This window comes from Sceloporus undulatus, chromosome 2, assembly GCF_019175285.1.
Source record: "Sceloporus undulatus isolate JIND9_A2432 ecotype Alabama chromosome 2, SceUnd_v1.1, whole genome shotgun sequence".
NCBI lineage: Eukaryota > Metazoa > Chordata > Lepidosauria > Squamata > Phrynosomatidae > Sceloporus > Sceloporus undulatus.
Window position 1 is genome coordinate 34,808,749 of NC_056523.1, and position 19,345 is coordinate 34,828,093.

Genomic DNA, 19,345 nt, shown 5'->3' on the forward strand with positions numbered 1-19,345 from the left:
TAGTGGAAAGAAACTACAGTATCTACAGTCCTTGTACTGCCTTTCAGACAAAACACTTGTATCACATAACTTTTTTTTGTTCAGTTCAATAGATCAGATTAATATTTGTGGAAAAGAAAATGCCCCATGTGCTATTTATAGAGCAAAAACCACAAGAAAATAGGTGACTCCTCTAGTAGACATAGCTGCCCTCCATAAAGATTAATATCTACTAATATTTTTGCAAGTTGTAGAAATCCTACAAGGCAAACCAGCAATTCTCTTGTGCACAGCTCACCTGCTCTGCTGTGGGTTGCTGCCATACATGCTCCCATAACAGCTGCGGTAAGAAGACTGAGACAGGGTGTCGTAATCAGACAGTCCAAGTGCAATTGGATTCCGCCAATTCCCAGAGGTGTTTGCAGAAGATGCTAAAAATGGGGACAGGGAAGGGGGGGAGAGATGAGAATGAGTAACTCATTTTACCTGGCTATCAATCTTTATGTTGCAGATTCAAGCACAGCACTTCCTTACACAGACATGCAAATACTAGAAAATGTGGCTATATATAAAGCATATTTTGAAATAGTTAAATGAAAGATTAGAAACCTAGAACCCCATAAACACTTTTCTCTCTCCTTCCCTTCCCACCAGACATGGCTGTTGTCCAGATTTAATGACTGTGACACTTACCAACTTTCTGACTATAATCTAAATTCAGTAAGCACATATTTTCATATGTTAGGTTCTATTGCATATAACCTAGGGAACTGAATAGGTCACAGAACTGTTTTGTTTTGTTTTTTGGTCTTCCAATTTCATAAGAATTAGATAATTACAGACATAATTATTAGGGGAGATTTTGTCCATTCACTTTTTCTTTCAATGGGCTAGGCAACTTCCAGTGTTGGATAATACATATCTCCACAGACAGTTACATAAACTGCATCCCACTTTTTTAAAAAATTAAAAAGTATTTTCTTTTATTTGTTTACCCTAACAAGCTAGATATTGGTATACATTTTCATGTACTTCTTCCATTGCACAACAATGCAGGCCACCTCTGTTGTTACTTTAAGTGGTTAAATAATGCAATAACTATCTGGACCTGGTCACTGTGGGAGACAGGATACTGGACTGGATGAACCACCTGTGTGAGCCGGTAGGCTTCTCCCAACTTTCCTACGCTTCTGTGTACTGTTGATACCCTTGTAAACCAGTTTGACCATTCTTTCATAACCAATATAGTAAGCCTTTTTAGCTGTAGGTGTAGCTGAGACTTTTTCTATGTACCACAGATAGGCTGGTAGAATAATATTAATAAAACATGCTGCATATTAAAGTTCTATGTAAAAAAATTGATAGTAATAGTAAATCACGCTGACATTTATAATTTGCACATATGCACACACTTATGCTCCTTCAAATTGTAATCTACAGAATGTGAGACGGTTGCTCTTGCTTGCTCTTATATAGTTTATGACAAGGTGGAAATCACCCTGCCCTCTAAACTGTATGAACTGCAACTTCCATCATTCTTCACCACTGGCTATTCTGAATGGGGCTACTAGGAGTTGTAGTCTGACAGTGGAGGGCTGCACAATGTCTATCTCACTCTATAGTTTAAATCCAATTGCTACTCACTGACCTGCTGAATCAATGCGATTTACATACAAATTGATTCACCCCTCATCTTATTCGCCTTTAATTGGGATTAGCAACTGGATTTAGGCCTATTTATTTATTTACTCTTAATTTTAAAATTTACATTGTATGTTAGTCTTTTCTTGAAACAGAACTTCTTCTGGTTCCTATAAAACAGTGGTTCTCAAACTGTGGGGTGGGATCCCCAGGGGTGCAAGAGCTGTTTAAAGGGGGGGGGGGGATAAAAGACTTGGAGGCCCTGATCCCTCCAAACCTTTTCTGTCCTGGAGGGGAAGAGAAAGGCAAAGAGGGTGAGTCTCTTCCAGAGGGAGGAGAAGAAGGGAGAGCCATTTCCTTATAAAATGTTAAAATATGAATATACAAGAATGTGTGAACTAAAATACGCATACTAAACAAACAAAATATTTTAATGCATATATTATGTTGAGCAGGAAGGGAGCATTACATCCATATGCAGATGTAAAGTGGGTCACAATGGTAAAAAGTTAGAGAACCACTGCCATTAAAAAAAAAATGTAACGAAAAACAACAATGAAATCAAAGCAGGTGGCAAGGAATTCTACAGAATAAAAACAATGTGAACAAGAATAACCAAATATGGCCATGAGCCTGTTTCAGCAACAGCAAAAATGGTCTTGGCCATTCTCCTAAAATATCTGAAGCATTTGGCCGAGGCAGGCTGTTCCATGGCACAACAACAGAAAAAGCCCTACGCTGTGATCTTGCCAACCTAATCTCAGACAGTACAGGAGGTCTGTCTGGATGATTCCAGGTGGCAAAGAGATGACAATGGAAAAGGTATCTCTTATGTGACATAGGCTGTTCTGTGCTTTAAAGGTGTAGGCTCCTTGATGTAGACCCTAAAACTAAATGTCTGCTATAGACTTCCATTTGAATAACTGTAGCACATTCCTCACAGCAAATCATTTTAAGGAGCCAGACATCTGCCTTCTGCAGTTCCTGGACACATTTCAGAGCATTTCCAAATAGACTGTACATTGCAGGGGAGGGAGGAAAGGAACCTCGCTAGTATTAATTAGCAGTTTGGTCATATTTTTCAAGCCTCTACTATCTTTTACCTAGATCTGAGCTGCTCTATGTCTTTTTATACCCAGATACAAAAATTACCCAAAAGTTGCTTCCACTCCATGGAGAACTGGTAGACCAACCAATAGTTACCTGAAGAGAAAGATGACGCACGACTGCTTGGACAACATGGCACCTGCAGTCCAGCAAAGCCCAGGCTCCTTTGTGAACCTCGGTCAGTGTCGAAGCCTGCCTGCAGGCCATGGCCGTGGTCTTTCTGCCCAGAGGCACGATGGTACCAGCCACGAAGATGCTCAGCTACTAAGGCCTTGTGAATATTTTTGGTGATGTGCTCAGCTTTCACAGATGGCTTCCGTGGCAGGCGCAGGGTAGCATATGGATTGTGTGGAACTCTTTCCATCTCATCTTCATGGAAAGACCTGAATTCCCGATAGCGCCGCTCATATCCATAGTGTGCTGATGAACGGTAGGAAGGGTTGACCGTGTACTGGCCCTCTGTGCCATTCTCGTACACATAACCCCCGTTGAAATACACATCACACTCCAGGTAAGGGGCATAGCCAGTAATGTAGCAATTGTTTGATGTCTGTCCTTGAGACTTTGGGTAGACACCATTACGGATGTCCTTTTGGGCTAGATTTGGCATGCTTCCTGAACTGGAAGCAGAAATGTTTTGTTTCTTGGACCGTCTCCTGTTCCTTGTACGGTTGTCAAGGGTCTGGGTGGTATAATACGGGCTTGGATTCGGGGTTACACAATAGTATTCTGCACTTGATTGGCTAGTGTAGGATGACCTATCATCTAGAATTTCTGTACTGCTGCTTCTCTGTGATTTTGAAAGGTTGAACACTGGTTTTTCACTAGCCATCTCAGACAATGTGTTCGTCTGGGACTCTAAGCTGCCACTCCGCTGTCTGCAGTGCTGGGGGGAGCGATCTGGCCTGGAAAAGGAGAAATGTGTGTTTGCTACAAATTCAGCATTCATATATTCAAGGTCAGCACAGAACAAATAGTTTTACATAACAGAAAATGTAGACTTAGGTTTAAAAGCAAAAAAAAAAAAAAAGAAAAAAAAAAGAGTAAAATAGTTGAGCAATGAAGCAGAGTACCTATGGAGGCTGCCAATATCATGGTAACATCCCTCCTCCCAACCATGTGCACTTCATATCTTGAACCTCTAAATTTATACTCCATACATCGAAGGATGTGGATTGCAACCTATAAAAGCTCATGTGAAAACACATCAATCTTAAAGAAGCCACAACATCCACTGTTGTGATAGACACTGTGGCATCTTTTAGTTACTAAATGCAACTTATGTGTGTGTATGTCTCTTGTTGGACTGGATTCAGGGACTGTTATTTAATAATAATAATAAAATAATATATAATGTATTTAATCCTTTGCACCCTGTCCAACCGCCCCCAAGCAGTTGTCAGTCCTAGCACAGGCTGCTGCTGCTACTACTACATACTGATGAGGAAGGAATGAGGCAATACTGATGAGGCAATTCTGGGTGCATTTAATGTTGTCGTTTTAGATTGTATGCCGCTCAGCAGATTTTTATTCTTTTATTTTCTTATTTTATTTGACCCTTACTATCTAAAGCACTGTATAAACTTTACAGCACTCTATAAATAAATGTTAATAAAAAGATCAGAAAGTCCCAGATTCCTGTTCTTTCCAATTTTATTTTGGCAATGAATACACATTTGTTTATCCCAGAATATTTTCTGTCAGCTCCCAGTATGAGCAGAGTTTTTACACCAGCTCTCCCCTTTGGTTTATTTTAACCCAGTATAAAATCAGAAAGAACAGGGAAAAAAATCTGGGACTTTTCAATTAGTCTGGGTGGCCCCTCAGACAATGAAAATGTGGCTGGTCTGGGCTCAGAGAAGGAAAAGGTGGGTGTATTCAATCTGTGAGTGCATGCCTTTTTCTTCCAGGCTGAGACCAGCTGCTTCTTACTTGCCTGAATTGTCTTCCCATCCCTCCCTTCCTCACCAGAGGTCACTTCCAGGATTTGACAGCTGCAGGGGGAGAACATGTAACTGCAGACAGTGATTTAAAAATGGGTTTTAAAATGTATTAAACAGGGAGGAAGAACTGTTTTTCAAGGCTTTTTTCCAATGTTGTTGATAAAGCAGTAACAACATGAGGATGAAGATTTCCATACCTGGCAGAATTGCTGGTAACTCGTCCCTTAAATGTCCCTCAAATGCGTGTGAATGCCTGGTGCACTGCCTCAATTGTCATGGAATTGTCGCTCCCTCTAGCATCCCTGAATCATTCCAGGGGAGCAGATTTCCTCTGAACACAAAGTTTCCATTCAGACGAAATCTGCTCCCCTTCAGAGGAAATCCACTCCACTAGAATGATTCAGGGACGCTACAGGGACCGATGATTTCAAGACGATTGAGAAAGCGCGTCAGGCGTTCACACGCACGCTTCCTCCACATCTGAAGGATGTTTGAGGGATGAGTTATCAGTGATTCTGCCATGTATGGAAATCTTCGATGACAATTCATCCAAACATCATGTTGTCTAGTCACAAGAAAGAAAATGATCCTTTTAGTCACAACTGCTTGGGATTAAAGGATGCCAATATATTCTCCACGGGAATATCAATGGTGTATATGAGTGATCGATGAGAACTAAAGGACACAAAATCAATCCCTCTCCTCCCAAGTACTGTTGTACTAAAGAACACACTTATCAGATACAATGTAGCTGCAGTCTTTCAAAGGCATAGCAAAGGCATAAAAAAATCTGACATGATCCATCCAGGGACAGAAAGCTACACGAGAGATATTCCTCAGGGTTTAGATCAAGTTTGTGAATTTGACATAAAAAATAATGCTGAATGTCAGCACTGAGTTTTCTACAGAAATGTCTGAGCAGAATTTTCTCTGAAAGCATGTGTTTTCATAGGTTTTTAAATGAACAAAATTGTAACCAGAGTGCAAGTGACTGCATATGCTTGACCAACTTCCCCTCTCATTTTCTTTTCACTGAGAATGAATTACAAAAGGAGACTCAAGCCAACTTTTGATTTTGCAGAAGGTGCTTTTGGGGATGGGTTGCAGAAGGGATGGAAAAAGCTCAACATCTGTTGCAGTCCTGCATTTACAAAAAAATAAGAATACTAAATAAACAATATATGTGAATAAGATCAGATGCTGGATGTTCCTGGTGTTTGCTTTGGAAAGATGAAAGCTTTAGTCTGGCCTATTTTAAGTGTAATTTGCAGAATTCCATCATCTTCTACAATATGTTCCTCAACCAGATGATCTCCAAATGTTTTGGACTATAACATCCATCACTTCTCACCACTGGCCATGCTAGCTGGGGCTGATGGTAGTTGCAGTGCAAAACAACAGAATGGTTCTAATCTTGTGAGAGAGGCAGTATATACATTAAATAAAACAAATGCATACATAAATGTTGGCTATTCTAGACTGGCCAAGAAATGGAACCAAGAGTAGGACAATGCACATTGTTGTGGTCTTCAATTCCAAAGGCTTAAAGAATGAACACCTATTAATATTGGTGGGCCTTTAGGTAGTCAAGCCTGAATACTAGTAACATCTAGCGACTAAAGCCCTTTTCAAAGTAATTAGGTAACACCTTCAGAAGGAACAATGTAAGAATTCAGTTTATTAATATTTCTGTGACCACCACCATACAAAAGGATGTTTAATGGGAAAAAGAAAGTTAAGCACAAAAAGAACCTAAGCATATTTAAGTTTCACTGAAAAAAACTATAACTAATTTATTTACAACAGCATACACAAGATGTAGTTCGTGGACCACATACCCGCATGGACCCAACACATAAGACTGCCTAAAACATTTCCCAAGAGGTCCTCATATTTTTAATTAACTTCCTCCTTTTATCCTTTACAAGCAGGAAATACCGCCTGGAGTAATACATGACAAGGACCCCCAAAATCTGGTAAATGTCTCCACAATGCCAGAGGACATAGGTGGAGCTTTTTTTAGTAAAACACTGGGGGAAAAGAGATGAGATAGTATGACCCTCTCAAGCCTCACAGGGACATATGTGGAAGTTGCCCAGATTGATTCAAGGTATTTCTATACCATCTTTCTAGAATTCACTCTAAGATTACAGGAGAATTCAAAACACAAAATAATTACATAGAAGCATAGGAATTAAGAATATAATGAAAAACAACATTAAAATGTGAAAAGCTAAATTTGAAAGCTGTATCTTGAGCCCCTGTCTTAATTAAGGGACTGGAAACCAACTGCAACTCCAAAGAAAATACTGTATATTTCAGAGTTTGGCAAACAATGCAGATAAAAGGCCTTTCCCACACACCCAGCAAGTAGGCTTCCAAATCTTAGTCCCACATAGATTGCATTTCATCATTCTAAATATAGTGTAGCCAAGGTATGGATGCCGTTAAAATGATTTTAAAAATGTTTTAAAGAAGATGTTTTTCAAAGCTCTTTTCCAAGGTTGCTTTCAAAGCACAGTGGGTTTTTTTTTATCATTGCTATGGCAAATTCAGTGATTGTAGTAAGAGGGAACTTTGAGGACCCTGCCACAAATGGTTTAAATTTTATTTAAAATAAAACATCAAATGAGACCTAAATTCCTTATAATCAAAAGACTAAAACATCCAATCTCTTACCTTTTCACAGCAATGTTACAATGTACACTCCATTATCTGTAATAGGCCTCTTTGGTCCTGAACACATATGAGGCTTCCATGGCATTTTCTGTACTAGAAATAATTAGGCAGCTGGGGGGTAGAAAGAAGGAATTCAACTTACCGCAAATGTGTGCTACTGTATGCATTGCGTGTGAGAACTGGTGTTGTGGGCATACTTCTTCCACCATGTTGTTGTCTCTCTACAGTTCTGTATGGACTGCTATGTGTTGACAACGGATCTCTATGATTATAAATAGAAGAAACCAATATGGGGCCACCATCCCAATATCATCAATAAAATGCAAAGTGGAGCAGTGTTGGCACTACTTGCCTACAGACTGGAAGTGCAAGATTTGTAGAATGCGGGAGGAGATTATAATAAGCAAGTGTTGGTAGCACAGATTTCATGCAGGAGAACAACTCACTGCTTAGTTTGCAGAAGAGCTGTTACTTTGACAACTGAAAGGGGGGAGACTCCAAAAGACAAAAAGAAAGGGAAAATTAATCAGGTTTAACACAGTATTTGTACTTCATTGGAGTGATGGTGCAAGTTCATGGACTATTATTAAACATTCATGTATTACAGTCCTATGCAACACAGAATGTGAAACTGAAAAGTCCCAAACAATGGTGGCCATTTAAATGAAATTCTTGACTGTGTTGAAGTGGTTTTACACAAATGTTCATGATCTCCACATTTCTGGTTCTTACTGCAGCTCTGTGTATTTCAGAAAGATTGCTCAGATTTCAGCAGCCACTTTCCAGGGGGCACAAAAGGCTGCAGTGGGAAGGGAGTGACTGAAAAAAATGTGGGTGGAGACACTTTGGATACTGCCCAGAACTAAGATTTTGGAACTCTTTCTTACTAGTCCCAGAAATATTGGCGGGTTACAAACCGCCATATAGTACGCGACAAGTGCGTACTAGGGTTAGGAAGGGGCGGTGCTTCTGCACCCCCTAACCCTAGTACGCGCTCTGCGCGCACAAAATGGCAGCAGCTGTTCCACATGGCTGCCGCCATCTTGCTGTAGAGGACGCGCTGCATCCGCATGTCGCACCCTGGAAATGACGCCGCGAGCGCGCGACTAGCGCCTCGTGGCATCTCTTCCGGGGCCTGAGAAGGAGAGCGATTTCCGCGCTCCTTTTCTGCAATGTCCGGGAGCCGCACGGTTTAAAGGCTGCGGCTCCCGGACGCTGCAAGCGGAGGCAGAGTCAGACCGCTGCTTTTCGGCGGTCTGTAACCCGCCATTATCACCTTTCTTTTAATCCTCTTCTGTTTCCATCCAATGAAGTAATAGCCCAAGCAAGTTGCACAGGAAAAATTTAACATTTGCATTCAGTTCTCAAGTGAAAGCTAAGAGAAAAGAAACTACTTTGTAAAGAGCACACAAACATATGTGTCAAAGTAGCAAAAAATATTATCTATCTATAGACAAATAAGAGCAACATTTAAAAATGTGGCACTTTAAAAGTTAGGCAAGAATGGACAGAACTCTTTAAAGCAAAGCTGAGCAAATGGCAATAGAGCTAATGCAGTTCACGACAATGTCAAATGTATACCTGGAGTGCCTGGAGTCCAAGAGTTGCTCATTCATGGAAGACTTTCTGAGATGTATTCTCTCTACCCCAAGTGATTTGGGTGGTGGAGTTTTTGGAGAAAGGGGCACAGAGTTTGTTCTTTGGCTTGGCACAGCAAGGGAATCATTGCCTATTTAAAGAAAAAACACAGTTAAGACTTGGAAGGATAGAAGTAGTATATCTCTGTGAAAACTGAGCAATGTTTGTATCCTCAAGATGTCTTGACCATACAAGGTCATTTCCTATGAAGCTTTTGGTAATGCAGGAAAGTTCAGAAATGCCAAGAGAAATAAGTTTCACATAATCTGAATAATAGATTTTAATAATAATTTTAAAAATTAGTTAAATGTGTTAGTGTTGCCACACATTCTACTATACAGTCGGCTCTCCTTATCCATGGATTTTTCATCCACGGATTCAAGTATCCACAGCTTGAAAATATTCAAAAAAAGTATAAAGTCCAAATAGCAAACCTTGATTTTCAATTCTATATAAAGGACACCATTTTGCTCTGCCATTATATTTAATGGGACTTGAGCACGGATTTTGTTATCCATGGGGGAAACTCCAGGAGATAAGATGGTTTCACTGTATCTTATTATCCTACAATATATGGCATGCGTAATTGAATCTGTTAAGATCTTAGCCAGATACTGATGTGTTCTTATTAAAAATAAAGATAGTAGTATCTCTACCTTGTGAACATACACTACCAAACATACTATCTAGTCAGCAAATTTCCAGACTGAAGAATTAAGCAATGCATTACTTGCATACAGTGCTACAACAATAGCAAAACATTATGTTATCTCATAGCAGTCATACAAAGACTTAAGGGACAGTGCATCATATAAAAGCACAGTCATTCAGATATTAAAAATTTCTGCATTTCTTTTTAAAGATTTAGCAACAAAGTTTGCATAAATAGCTATTTTTCTAATATCATTGGGGCTGAAGGAAAGAGCCCAAAGGTCCGTGTTCCCTCTGGCCTGGCACTGTCCTATATGGACAACACAGGACAATAGCTCCAGGCCAGGATTGGCAAGCCTGGATGCTTATCTGGTTTTTCAGACTGACCCTGGCTCAAAGGCCCTTAACACAGTCTGAAAGGACTGGTTATTTGTGACAGAGTTTCCTGGAAACTCGGTCAAGCAAGTCGGCAGACCGCACGGGCTGATGCACCCCTTATCTGCTGCCCTCACAGTGCCTACTCTGAAGGCCACTACCACAGCCTATGGTATTGGAAGAGGGCACCTGGTCAGGTGGGTGTAGTCCTATTTCCGCCCTTATGGGCCACAGAAGGGGACCCATTTCCATCCCTACAAGCCACGGTGGGGGCCTATACTATGGAGGTAGCAGGTAAGGGGCGCACAAGCGGTGGTGGTGGCTCCACAGCATTGTGGGTATGTGAACATCCACCCATTGCTGCACCAGCCTAGGGACAGAACCAGGTCAAAACTGCAGGCAGGACACCACAAGGTCGGCTGTGGTATCCTGCCTATCTGTATAAGCACTTGGCATGGGTTGTATTCAACAGATCCCTCAATCTCTACATTTTAAGCAGTAATGGCTTATGGAGGAAGGGGTGCGTCTGGCCCTAAAATGGTGTGAAAGTTCCCATCCACAAGCAACCAGTGATATTAAAGTAAACCATTTCACCCTCAAAAGAAGGCCTATTTCCTATATACTCCTTAAATTTACAGCTACCAACAGCTCATCTCTATGTCTTTTGTAACTCCTTTGGCATTCTTGAAGCCTGATGGAGCCAAGATTATACAGACTATGTATAACCTTACTTGCATTAAACAAAACACTAGCGAAAAGTTTGTGGGCATGATACATTCAATTGTGTATGATCCAATTTGCATTCAGACACAAAGGGAAGAAAGTCAGCTCTGACAGAGGGTTACAATTCACCGTTTTCTTGGATGCATGCCTGGTACTCCACAAGTCTGGGAGCAAATGGTTCATGGAGAGCAGTTGGCTCTGCTTTTTCTTCAACAGACAGTTCCATTTTAGTTCTTTTACAAAGAGCATAACAGCTGTCACAAGTCAGCTAGGGATTGAGAAATGAGAGAAGAGGACTAAAATCCTCCCACTGATGTGGAGTATACATTTGAAGAAATAACAACTGACTTTGTAGTATCTGATTTTTAAATAACCCTTTAGCAGTTAACAGGAAGGGATCTAATGGTTGCATTAGACATCAAGTGTAAATTTTTACCCCAGGTGTGTGTTTTTTAAAAATCTTGAAACTGGAGTTCGAATTCTAAGGGTGGTTTCAGACAATACTTTATTTTGCCCCTATTCTACCTTGTGGAGTTAATTTAGTAGTGTGATAAAAGTCACATTTGAAACTTGCATAATACAAATTTTCAACATGAGTTTTTGTACTTATTCTTTATTGAAGGGGAAATTATCCTGTATAACCCAGCAAATTATTGTATTATGACCAATCCAGGCTATCCCTACTACTGTTGAGGACTGCCTTCACTTCTTGTTGACTCAAAAGAAAGGGCATATAGGGAAAAGTGTTTTTAAAATGGTATCTTAATCATTTCAATACTGGTGAAAAACAGTGGCCTTATTCCTGAAACTAGCCAGTCAAAAAACAAGTTTCCAGATCAAAATTAAGGGACATTTGGCATTGTAGGAGCATAGTATAAAAGTTACATATTTCTGTTTAAGGAATAATAAGATAATGTGAAGGGAGGGAAAGAGGGTGTTTCCTGAACACTAATGACTAGCTAAAGGTGTATGTGGCTAAACCCAGCCCATCATTAGCTTGCAGGAAACACCCAACCCAGATGCCATTATAGCAATTAAATAAATCCTGGGAATCATGAAAAAAATATAAAATGATAATAATTGCTTTACAAATGTGTTAAACGACAAAGTTGCATTTTTCAAGAAGATTTAAAAATTGTATTAGTATACTGGCCTTCTTCCTTTTACTGAATTAGCAGTTAAGGTTTGGGGGAGGGGGTCTCAGAGGAACTTAATTCAAGGTTTAGCTCAGATTTAAAGTAATCTTTTCTTTCTGGAACTGTTTAGGTTCAAATTCACAAGGTGAAATGACAGAAGAACAAAGTTCATCTCATTCTTATGACATAAATGATGTTCAAATGTTCACTAAAATATAAATAGAAAACTTTGGGTTTGGGCTAGTACTTTCCCAATTCACCCCTTTCATCAATCCATGATAAAGCTCTTAAACTTGAAAAAGACTGAGTCTAGATTCTTTGTAATAGCAACTTGGCCAGATTGTGTGGGTGATTAATGGAAAGGAAGATCCAGCTTCATTGAGATTCATCAATTGCCCAAGCCCAATTTGCTAATCTAATAATGCACATAAAACATTACCTTCCTGTTTCTGTAGGGAAGAGGAGAAGGAAATATTCCTAGACCAGTAGCTGCCAGACTACAACTCCCATGATTTTCAGGCAGCAAATAAAGATGGGAGTCGTAAATCTAACAACAGCCTAAATTTTATTGTTAATAATGACTAAAGTAAAACTGTCAAATCAGTGGGAATTACCTATGTGTTGACTCACTATTAAAGTGTGCTGTAATTGGGACTCACCAACAGAATGCCAGCCATATATTGGGGAACCAGAAGGATGTAAACCACTATGCCAGTCCCTCAACTATTCCTATAGCATTAAGCACAACATTCCCTTGAAGGGAGGTGGAATATAGAGATGTCCAGGAAGCTCCCTTGATCAAAGCCTTAATCCTTCATATTTAACATTTTCACCTGTGCAGAACCAGAATTTAGTTCTGATTCTGTAAGCTAGATCCAAGTCTTTGTTCCTCTTTTCTTACTGATCCTCTTGAAGCTGAACACTGTACTTAATACCCTGGCTCAAAAATAATTTGAGCTTGCACAAACACTTTGCTCACGTTGGTTTTGAATTATCCCTCTTAGAAGTCTGGCTAATCATGCTCTGACTACACCTTATAAAGATTCAGAAAATACTGTGAGAGGGAGCAGAAACTGTTAAAAACAATTAAGTGGTAATAAGGTCAAACTACTCCAAGTTCCAATCTAATTACTGTACACTTGTTTCATGTACACTAGAAATGGAATTTATAGGCTATATTTAGCCCTATCATATTTTAACAATGGTATGGTAAAAGATTCCTCACTGTTCCTCACAGAGGAAGATCCATCAGTGTTATCACTTTTGTTTTTGAAGATTCCTTGACTGTGATTGTTGGCTAATGGACGAATTGTAATTTTCAGAGAACTAATAGGAATTCTTGGTAAATTCAGTGTTAGTATTTTATTGTTGTATTGATTGTAAATTGTACTGTCTTTTATGGTCGTAATCCCGCCTTGATCCATGGGAGAGGCGGGAGGTATAAATAAACTATATTATTATTATTACTATTATGACCTTGGATTTTAAGAAAAGTTAACTCAAGGAAATTCCGTGCCTATTCCTTCCCCTCCTATTCTTCCTTGAAGTCTCTGAAGTCCTATCTCACATTTTTAAGAAGTCTTTCCAACTCTATAGAGAATTTCTTTGGGATTTGTGTGTGACACAACTGGTTGTAAGAAGAGAATGTTAGGGGAGATTTAGATAACTGGTCTTAGGATCCAGTTGCTTCATGGGATCAGTTGTTGGGCACTCTACTTTATGATACAGCATGGTTTTTTGTAAGGCACCAGTTCACACTGTGTAAACATTTGGAGTCTTGGGCCCCTGCCTGGAGTAGAGAAAGAGGTTCCAGAGAAGGCAGTGCACAATTTTGCAGTGTGAAGTTGAACTGAAGAGCAAGAGCCACGTACCATCATCAAATGTTGTTGTATCAGACAAAGAGCTGCTCTCAGATGGAATGATGTCCTCTGTAGGGGAAGAGAATTGATGGTTAATAATGGCAAAGTTTAAGTTTGGAATATGAAATATATATGACCATCAGGATTGGATGTACCCACACAGGTATATGTCCACGTATAGGTTAGGATATAATGAGGCAAAACCAAATTAATACAGCAAAAGTAACCACAAACATAATTGCAAACCTATATGTGAAAAACAAATCCAGAATCCATTTTGTAGTTGGAGTATTGGCTACCCAAGCAAAATAAGTATCTTTGGCATAGTCAGAGATTTAACTGGTCACAGATACCATGAAGAATAAAGCCAGATGAATCAGCTGTTAGCAATTTTTAAAATTCTTTTCCATTTCACAATAGTGTCTATTGATTCTGGGCTACATATACACACAACATTTGTTGCACTCTGCACAAGTGTTAAACACTGCAATCCACTGGAGTCAAACTAGAAACATTTCCAGTCAGCTAGGCCAAGTGACACTGACAAGACTGTGGATATACGTAGCTGCCAAAACATACTTAATCTCTCAGTTTGGCTGCTATTCCCTGTCACTCTATCTTCTACTGAGCTGCTCCAAAAATCCATAGTTGCAGTGTTCACTGTGGGGTACCAGAGAGAGAGACTTCAACTTTCTGAAATGCTCATTAATTCAGAATAATGATGAGGCTAGGTACTGTCAAAGATAATGTTTTGAAAGCCTTTAAGAAGATCCAGAAGATTTAGAAAGTGCTAGTCACTGTCTACATTGAGAATAGTTTTTTTCTGAGATGGGTAGTGCACTTGGGAAATGCAGACATAATTGATAGGCTGCAGCTTACAGTTGTCTTGTCTGGGAAAGAGTCAGAATATTTTAAAATGGTACTACATATTGTAAAATAGTAAATGAGTGACTCAAAGGTTTTTTTTTTGTTATTTCTTCAATTATTATTTATTTTTAGCTGATATTAACAAAAAAAAGCAAACTTTTAATCCCTGCTGAAAATAAATACTTAAATGTAACTATACTTTCCTATTCTGTCTTTCCTCTACCAAATGGCTATAAATCAACGTGCCTCTCCTCTCCATTGTAGCTTCTGCCTCATATATTGACACATCTACTTCTATCTGCCTTTCTTTGTTCTGAGCAGTCTTCAACAAAGAACTGCTACAGATGTGAAAAAGGGTATCTGAAAATCCTAGGTTTTGTTCTGGTACAGACCAGTATTAGAGGACAGGTTGCCATTTCAGCATCTACAGCCCACATTAAATCAGCCTTGGAAAGATTCTTCCTGTTTGTTACCACACTATCGTTATTTATTTTCTAGATGTTTAAATGCAGGTGCAAGCATACAGATAATCTACTATAATGTGCTCCAATTATTACTCACTGCATCATTTCCCAGATTAGTGTTTTTTGCTCCTTTTCTATACTGTTTAGAACCTGATGTCATTTTTGTATCCTCAGTTTTTTTTGGGGGGGGGGACCCAAAGAACTGTGGGCAGCTTTGAGTAATTTCTTCCAGTTACAGCGCCTTTGTGTGTAAACCTTTTAATGTTTTAGCATGAAAATAGCCGTATGATTTTTGAAGGAGAGTCAAGTCACCGAGGGATCCAGTGCTGATGACAGAGCCAAGCCAATAGATTCCTGAATTTGGGGGCAAGGGAGGAACATGGATTTAGGAAGGGTGACTGCCACTAATTTTATTATAGAAAGCTCTAGCAAAGTAGCTCTCACATTGCTTCTAGTTGGATCAAGAGCAGAGAAGGTTACAACAACTGCCCCCCTAATCCTAAAAACATAAGTACAGCCCTGGTGGATCAGACCAAAGGTTCAGACTCTGTTTCCACAGTGGCCAATCAGTTATCTATGGGAAACAAATGTTATGTCAAGAAATACAAGTTTAGAACACTACCATCATATTTAGCAGCCAAACATATACATCACAGCTATGCTATTGTTGCTCTGAGCTGAAGTTCCAACATTAGACAAAAGGGGCAATATGCAAACTGTAGCTTTAAAAAAACCAGACATTGTCTAGCATAAGATGACTTGATGCCAGTCCCATGGCAGACAGAATGTCAATACCCAGAAAGCAGTCACACCAGCAGCAATGTCAGCCTGCAGCACAGTTTCCACGGCTCAGTGTAAAGCTGTCAGGCCTCCCTCCTGCTGCACATTGTGGAGTAGATGAAACTGGTCTCTTCTTGGTGCACAGCCATTGATCATTTCATGTTCTGGCATAAAGCTCTCCAATGAACCGTCCAGTTTTCACTGCCAGCTACTGGCATTTCTCATGCTTTCTTCTACTTGACTACAGAATCCATTTTCTTTATCTAGACATTCTCTCCCTGTGGTAATGCTGGAAATCTATAACTGATGTAATCCTCTTAGTCTTCATTTTGATGAACTAAACTAAACCCTCTACACATTTCAACATTTCATTCAAACACTGGCACCAACTATGGACCAATCACTCATACCTATATTTTTTCCTGTATTCAGCCTCCTCCTTGTCTGCTCAATCCTGTGTTGCTTACAATTAGATAAAGTGATTGACAACACAGGGTACTAAAACAATCCAGAATAAAGCACCTGAATGCATGGGGCCCTCTGGATGCTATTAAACTAGAACAGAATCAGGCATTTTGGTAAATTAAATGAAATAGTCATATATTATTACTTTTAAAATGCAATACTGTAAAAGAAAAGCTTGTTACTTAGTCTCTACCTTCTTGTTTACATTAACCTTTCAATTAAAAATACAGATGAGAGACTGAAGCCTAGCATCTTGTTAGTGACATGCGCAAGTGTCCAACATGTGCCTCTGCATTCTTTTTTTGGTTGTTGTGAAGGTTGGTATTCTCTTTCTGCCTAAACAGTGACCAAAGCCCTCCTACTCAAGACTCACAATTTTTTTCTAATAGCTCCCTCTCTGCAGTCATTCTGTGACTGGTGGAGAGTGAGGGGGTGGGAGAAATATCTGGCTAGATGAAACACATCTACTCAGATGCCCTGAGGATCCTGGCAGATCTCAGCTGATGATGTCCTTGTTTGGTCTCTGGCCATGGAGACATAGCCAGTCTTCTCTAATCCCTATATGCTCTACCAGCCACTGAATAGCTGTGTGTTGTTTGTGTGTGTGTGACGGGGGTGGCAGTGAGTTTAGGATGGTGGAGAAAAGATATGTAGAACTGTTCCACTGACAAACTTTTATATTATTCTCTGCAATACAGGTCTGGGGCCAGAATAATTAAGCTACAAACATACAAATAAAAGAGGACTTTCCAGTTACTCACTGCTGCATTTCCAGCCTGTAAACAGGATTCTCTGTGAAAAAACCAACAGCATGGTGCATAATGGAAATCAAAAGCCATCAGCTATGGGTGCAGCTGGAGTGACTTAATTTGAAACTAAAGAGGCTTAATCTGGATTTTCTGAAACTCAGCCTTGGAATGTTGATACTTCAGAAATGATTTTCCAGGCAGATAACTGATGACTTGCCTCCCAAATAATCTAGACAGGATCACTCACCTTGCTGTACATTAAAATATACCTCTGGATATACCTTATTTATGCTTTGAGTCATTCATGTGCCTGGAATTTTGCATTCCTGGGCCAGTGTCAACAGTTTGGCTCAACATTGAAATAACAACTCTGAGAAAAGAACAGTATTTACAGGTACCTTATACTTTCTTTTACAGTGAATCTTTTAACTTTCTCATTATTGCAATATTATTTACTCTTCAACAAGGAACACTACATTCTTGCCATTTTTCTGAGTGCTAAAAAACCGACATACCATTTTTATTGTCCTCCTTCCCTATCCTCTCCATGTCACTTCTTCTTACATTTGTTGGTAGCTGTGTGGGGCTGGGAGGGATGGGACTCCTGTTTTAAGCTTGACTCATAACCTTGACTCATAACAGACCCAATATTAACAAAGATCTCCTCCCCCTGACACACATGTGCACGCACACATACACAGAATATGCAATTTCTGCTCAGATCAGCATCCAACACATAACAGAATGAGGTACTGCATTAGTTTTGGCTGGAAGGATGCCGCCAGTCCTTCTCTGCCCAGTAATTCGAACAAGCCTGTGCTTGTGCTCCTGTCTCTGTCTATATTTCCTTTCAACCACATCTTACATAAATTAGATTACAGGTAAACTTCAGACTATGCAGCAGGTACTGGGGGGAGGTAACCTACAGATTTCTACTGGGCAAGATTTGTCTATCTGAAATTTGAATCCAAATCAAGTATTTTATTTTATTCTGTTCTGCAGAAGAAAACATTCCAAATAAAACAGAACTAAAAACAAACAAACAGATCCTTCTCCTTCCCACCTCATTAGAATATCAATTTTGATACCTGATGGTAAGGTCAAGGTTGCCTTCTGAGCAGGTTTCTTCCCACACTTGATCCTATATTCATTAATGGAGTTCTCAATTTCTTGAAGCTTTTTCACTGCTTCCACATACTCCTGCTTCCTTTTCTTTTTCACATTTTTGCACAGGTCTGGCTCACCAGCGAGCTTCTTAGCAGCTTCCACCAGCTTCTGTTGTATGAGAAAGTTGCTCTCCAGATTCTGCAAAGCTGGGTCCTATACCAACCAGAAAACAGAAATAATAATGGGGATGTTAAACACTGGATTCTAGATTTAAGGCAAGCTGTAAGACCTGAACAATGACAACAGCAAAAATCACACTATAATATATTTCATCATATCTAACACAGAGAACGTTGCACCTCTAAAATTATGTATAGGATTAGGAGGTGTGATGTTGGAAGCTAATCTCCTACACTGTGCTCCCTAGTTCTACTGTCAGATACTATATATACTCTATCAATGCATCTAGGGAAGTAGACACTAGTTCACAAAACTAATACTAAAATAAAGAAGTGTTTAAGGTACCACAAGGTTCTTTTTTCTCCTTCCCCATGCTCCTTCATTTTATCCAGATTTTACCATGACACCCTTAGGATACTTCTAAAATGGTCAACCTTTTCACACATTGTCACCAGAAACTAAAATACCAAGATCTCTCCAGCACCATCAATGTGTTTATATTGCCCTGCTGAGAACAAACTGCTGTTAAGCTTTTCTGCAAAAGGTTTAGCAAAGTGCTAACACTAATATAATGATGTTCTGAAATGCTGGAAGCTCTATTAGTCAAAGTTTACAAACAATTATGAACAACATAGATGAAAGGTTGCACACAGGAGAGTAACAAAGCAATGCCTTTTTATGTCTTGCTTCAAAAGCTTTTATAGTGATATATTCAAGAGGGAGCATTATTTGTAATTGTCTCACTCAAGAGAATGGGTTCCTATTGGCAAAGAGGTGTGAAATACTCTAAACCAAAGCCACTACGAAAGTTAAAAGCCAAGGCAGTTTACATCTGAAGCATGGAAGGACACTTTGATAAAACACAAAGGTGCAAAGCAAGAACTGGAATAGTTGTTATCTCTCTCCTAGAGAAAATCCCTGAACTTTGGAGTAGCTTCTGGCCATCTGAGGATCTATTCACAACATACCTACCTACCTATCTACCTACCTACAAACACAAAC

General features: G+C 39.5%; 1 protein-coding gene across 3 annotated transcripts in view; it reads right to left on the reverse strand.

The window, feature by feature from the left end:
• Window positions 1-19,345, reverse strand: part of FRMD4B (FERM domain containing 4B) — a 291,444-nt gene that overhangs the window by 11,410 nt on the left and 260,689 nt on the right. For all 3 annotated transcript variants that reach the window (XM_042451936.1, XM_042451935.1, XM_042451934.1), the window contains 6 exons: window positions 18,145-18,376; window positions 13,744-13,800; window positions 8,931-9,078; window positions 7,492-7,611; window positions 2,824-3,632; window positions 278-410 (listed from right to left, as the gene is read on the reverse strand). In XM_042451936.1, the coding sequence (XP_042307870.1) occupies window positions 278-410; window positions 2,824-3,632; window positions 7,492-7,611; window positions 8,931-9,078; window positions 13,744-13,800; window positions 18,145-18,376 (1,499 nt within the window). The remainder of the gene's footprint in view (window positions 1-277; window positions 411-2,823; window positions 3,633-7,491; window positions 7,612-8,930; window positions 9,079-13,743; window positions 13,801-18,144; window positions 18,377-19,345) is intronic.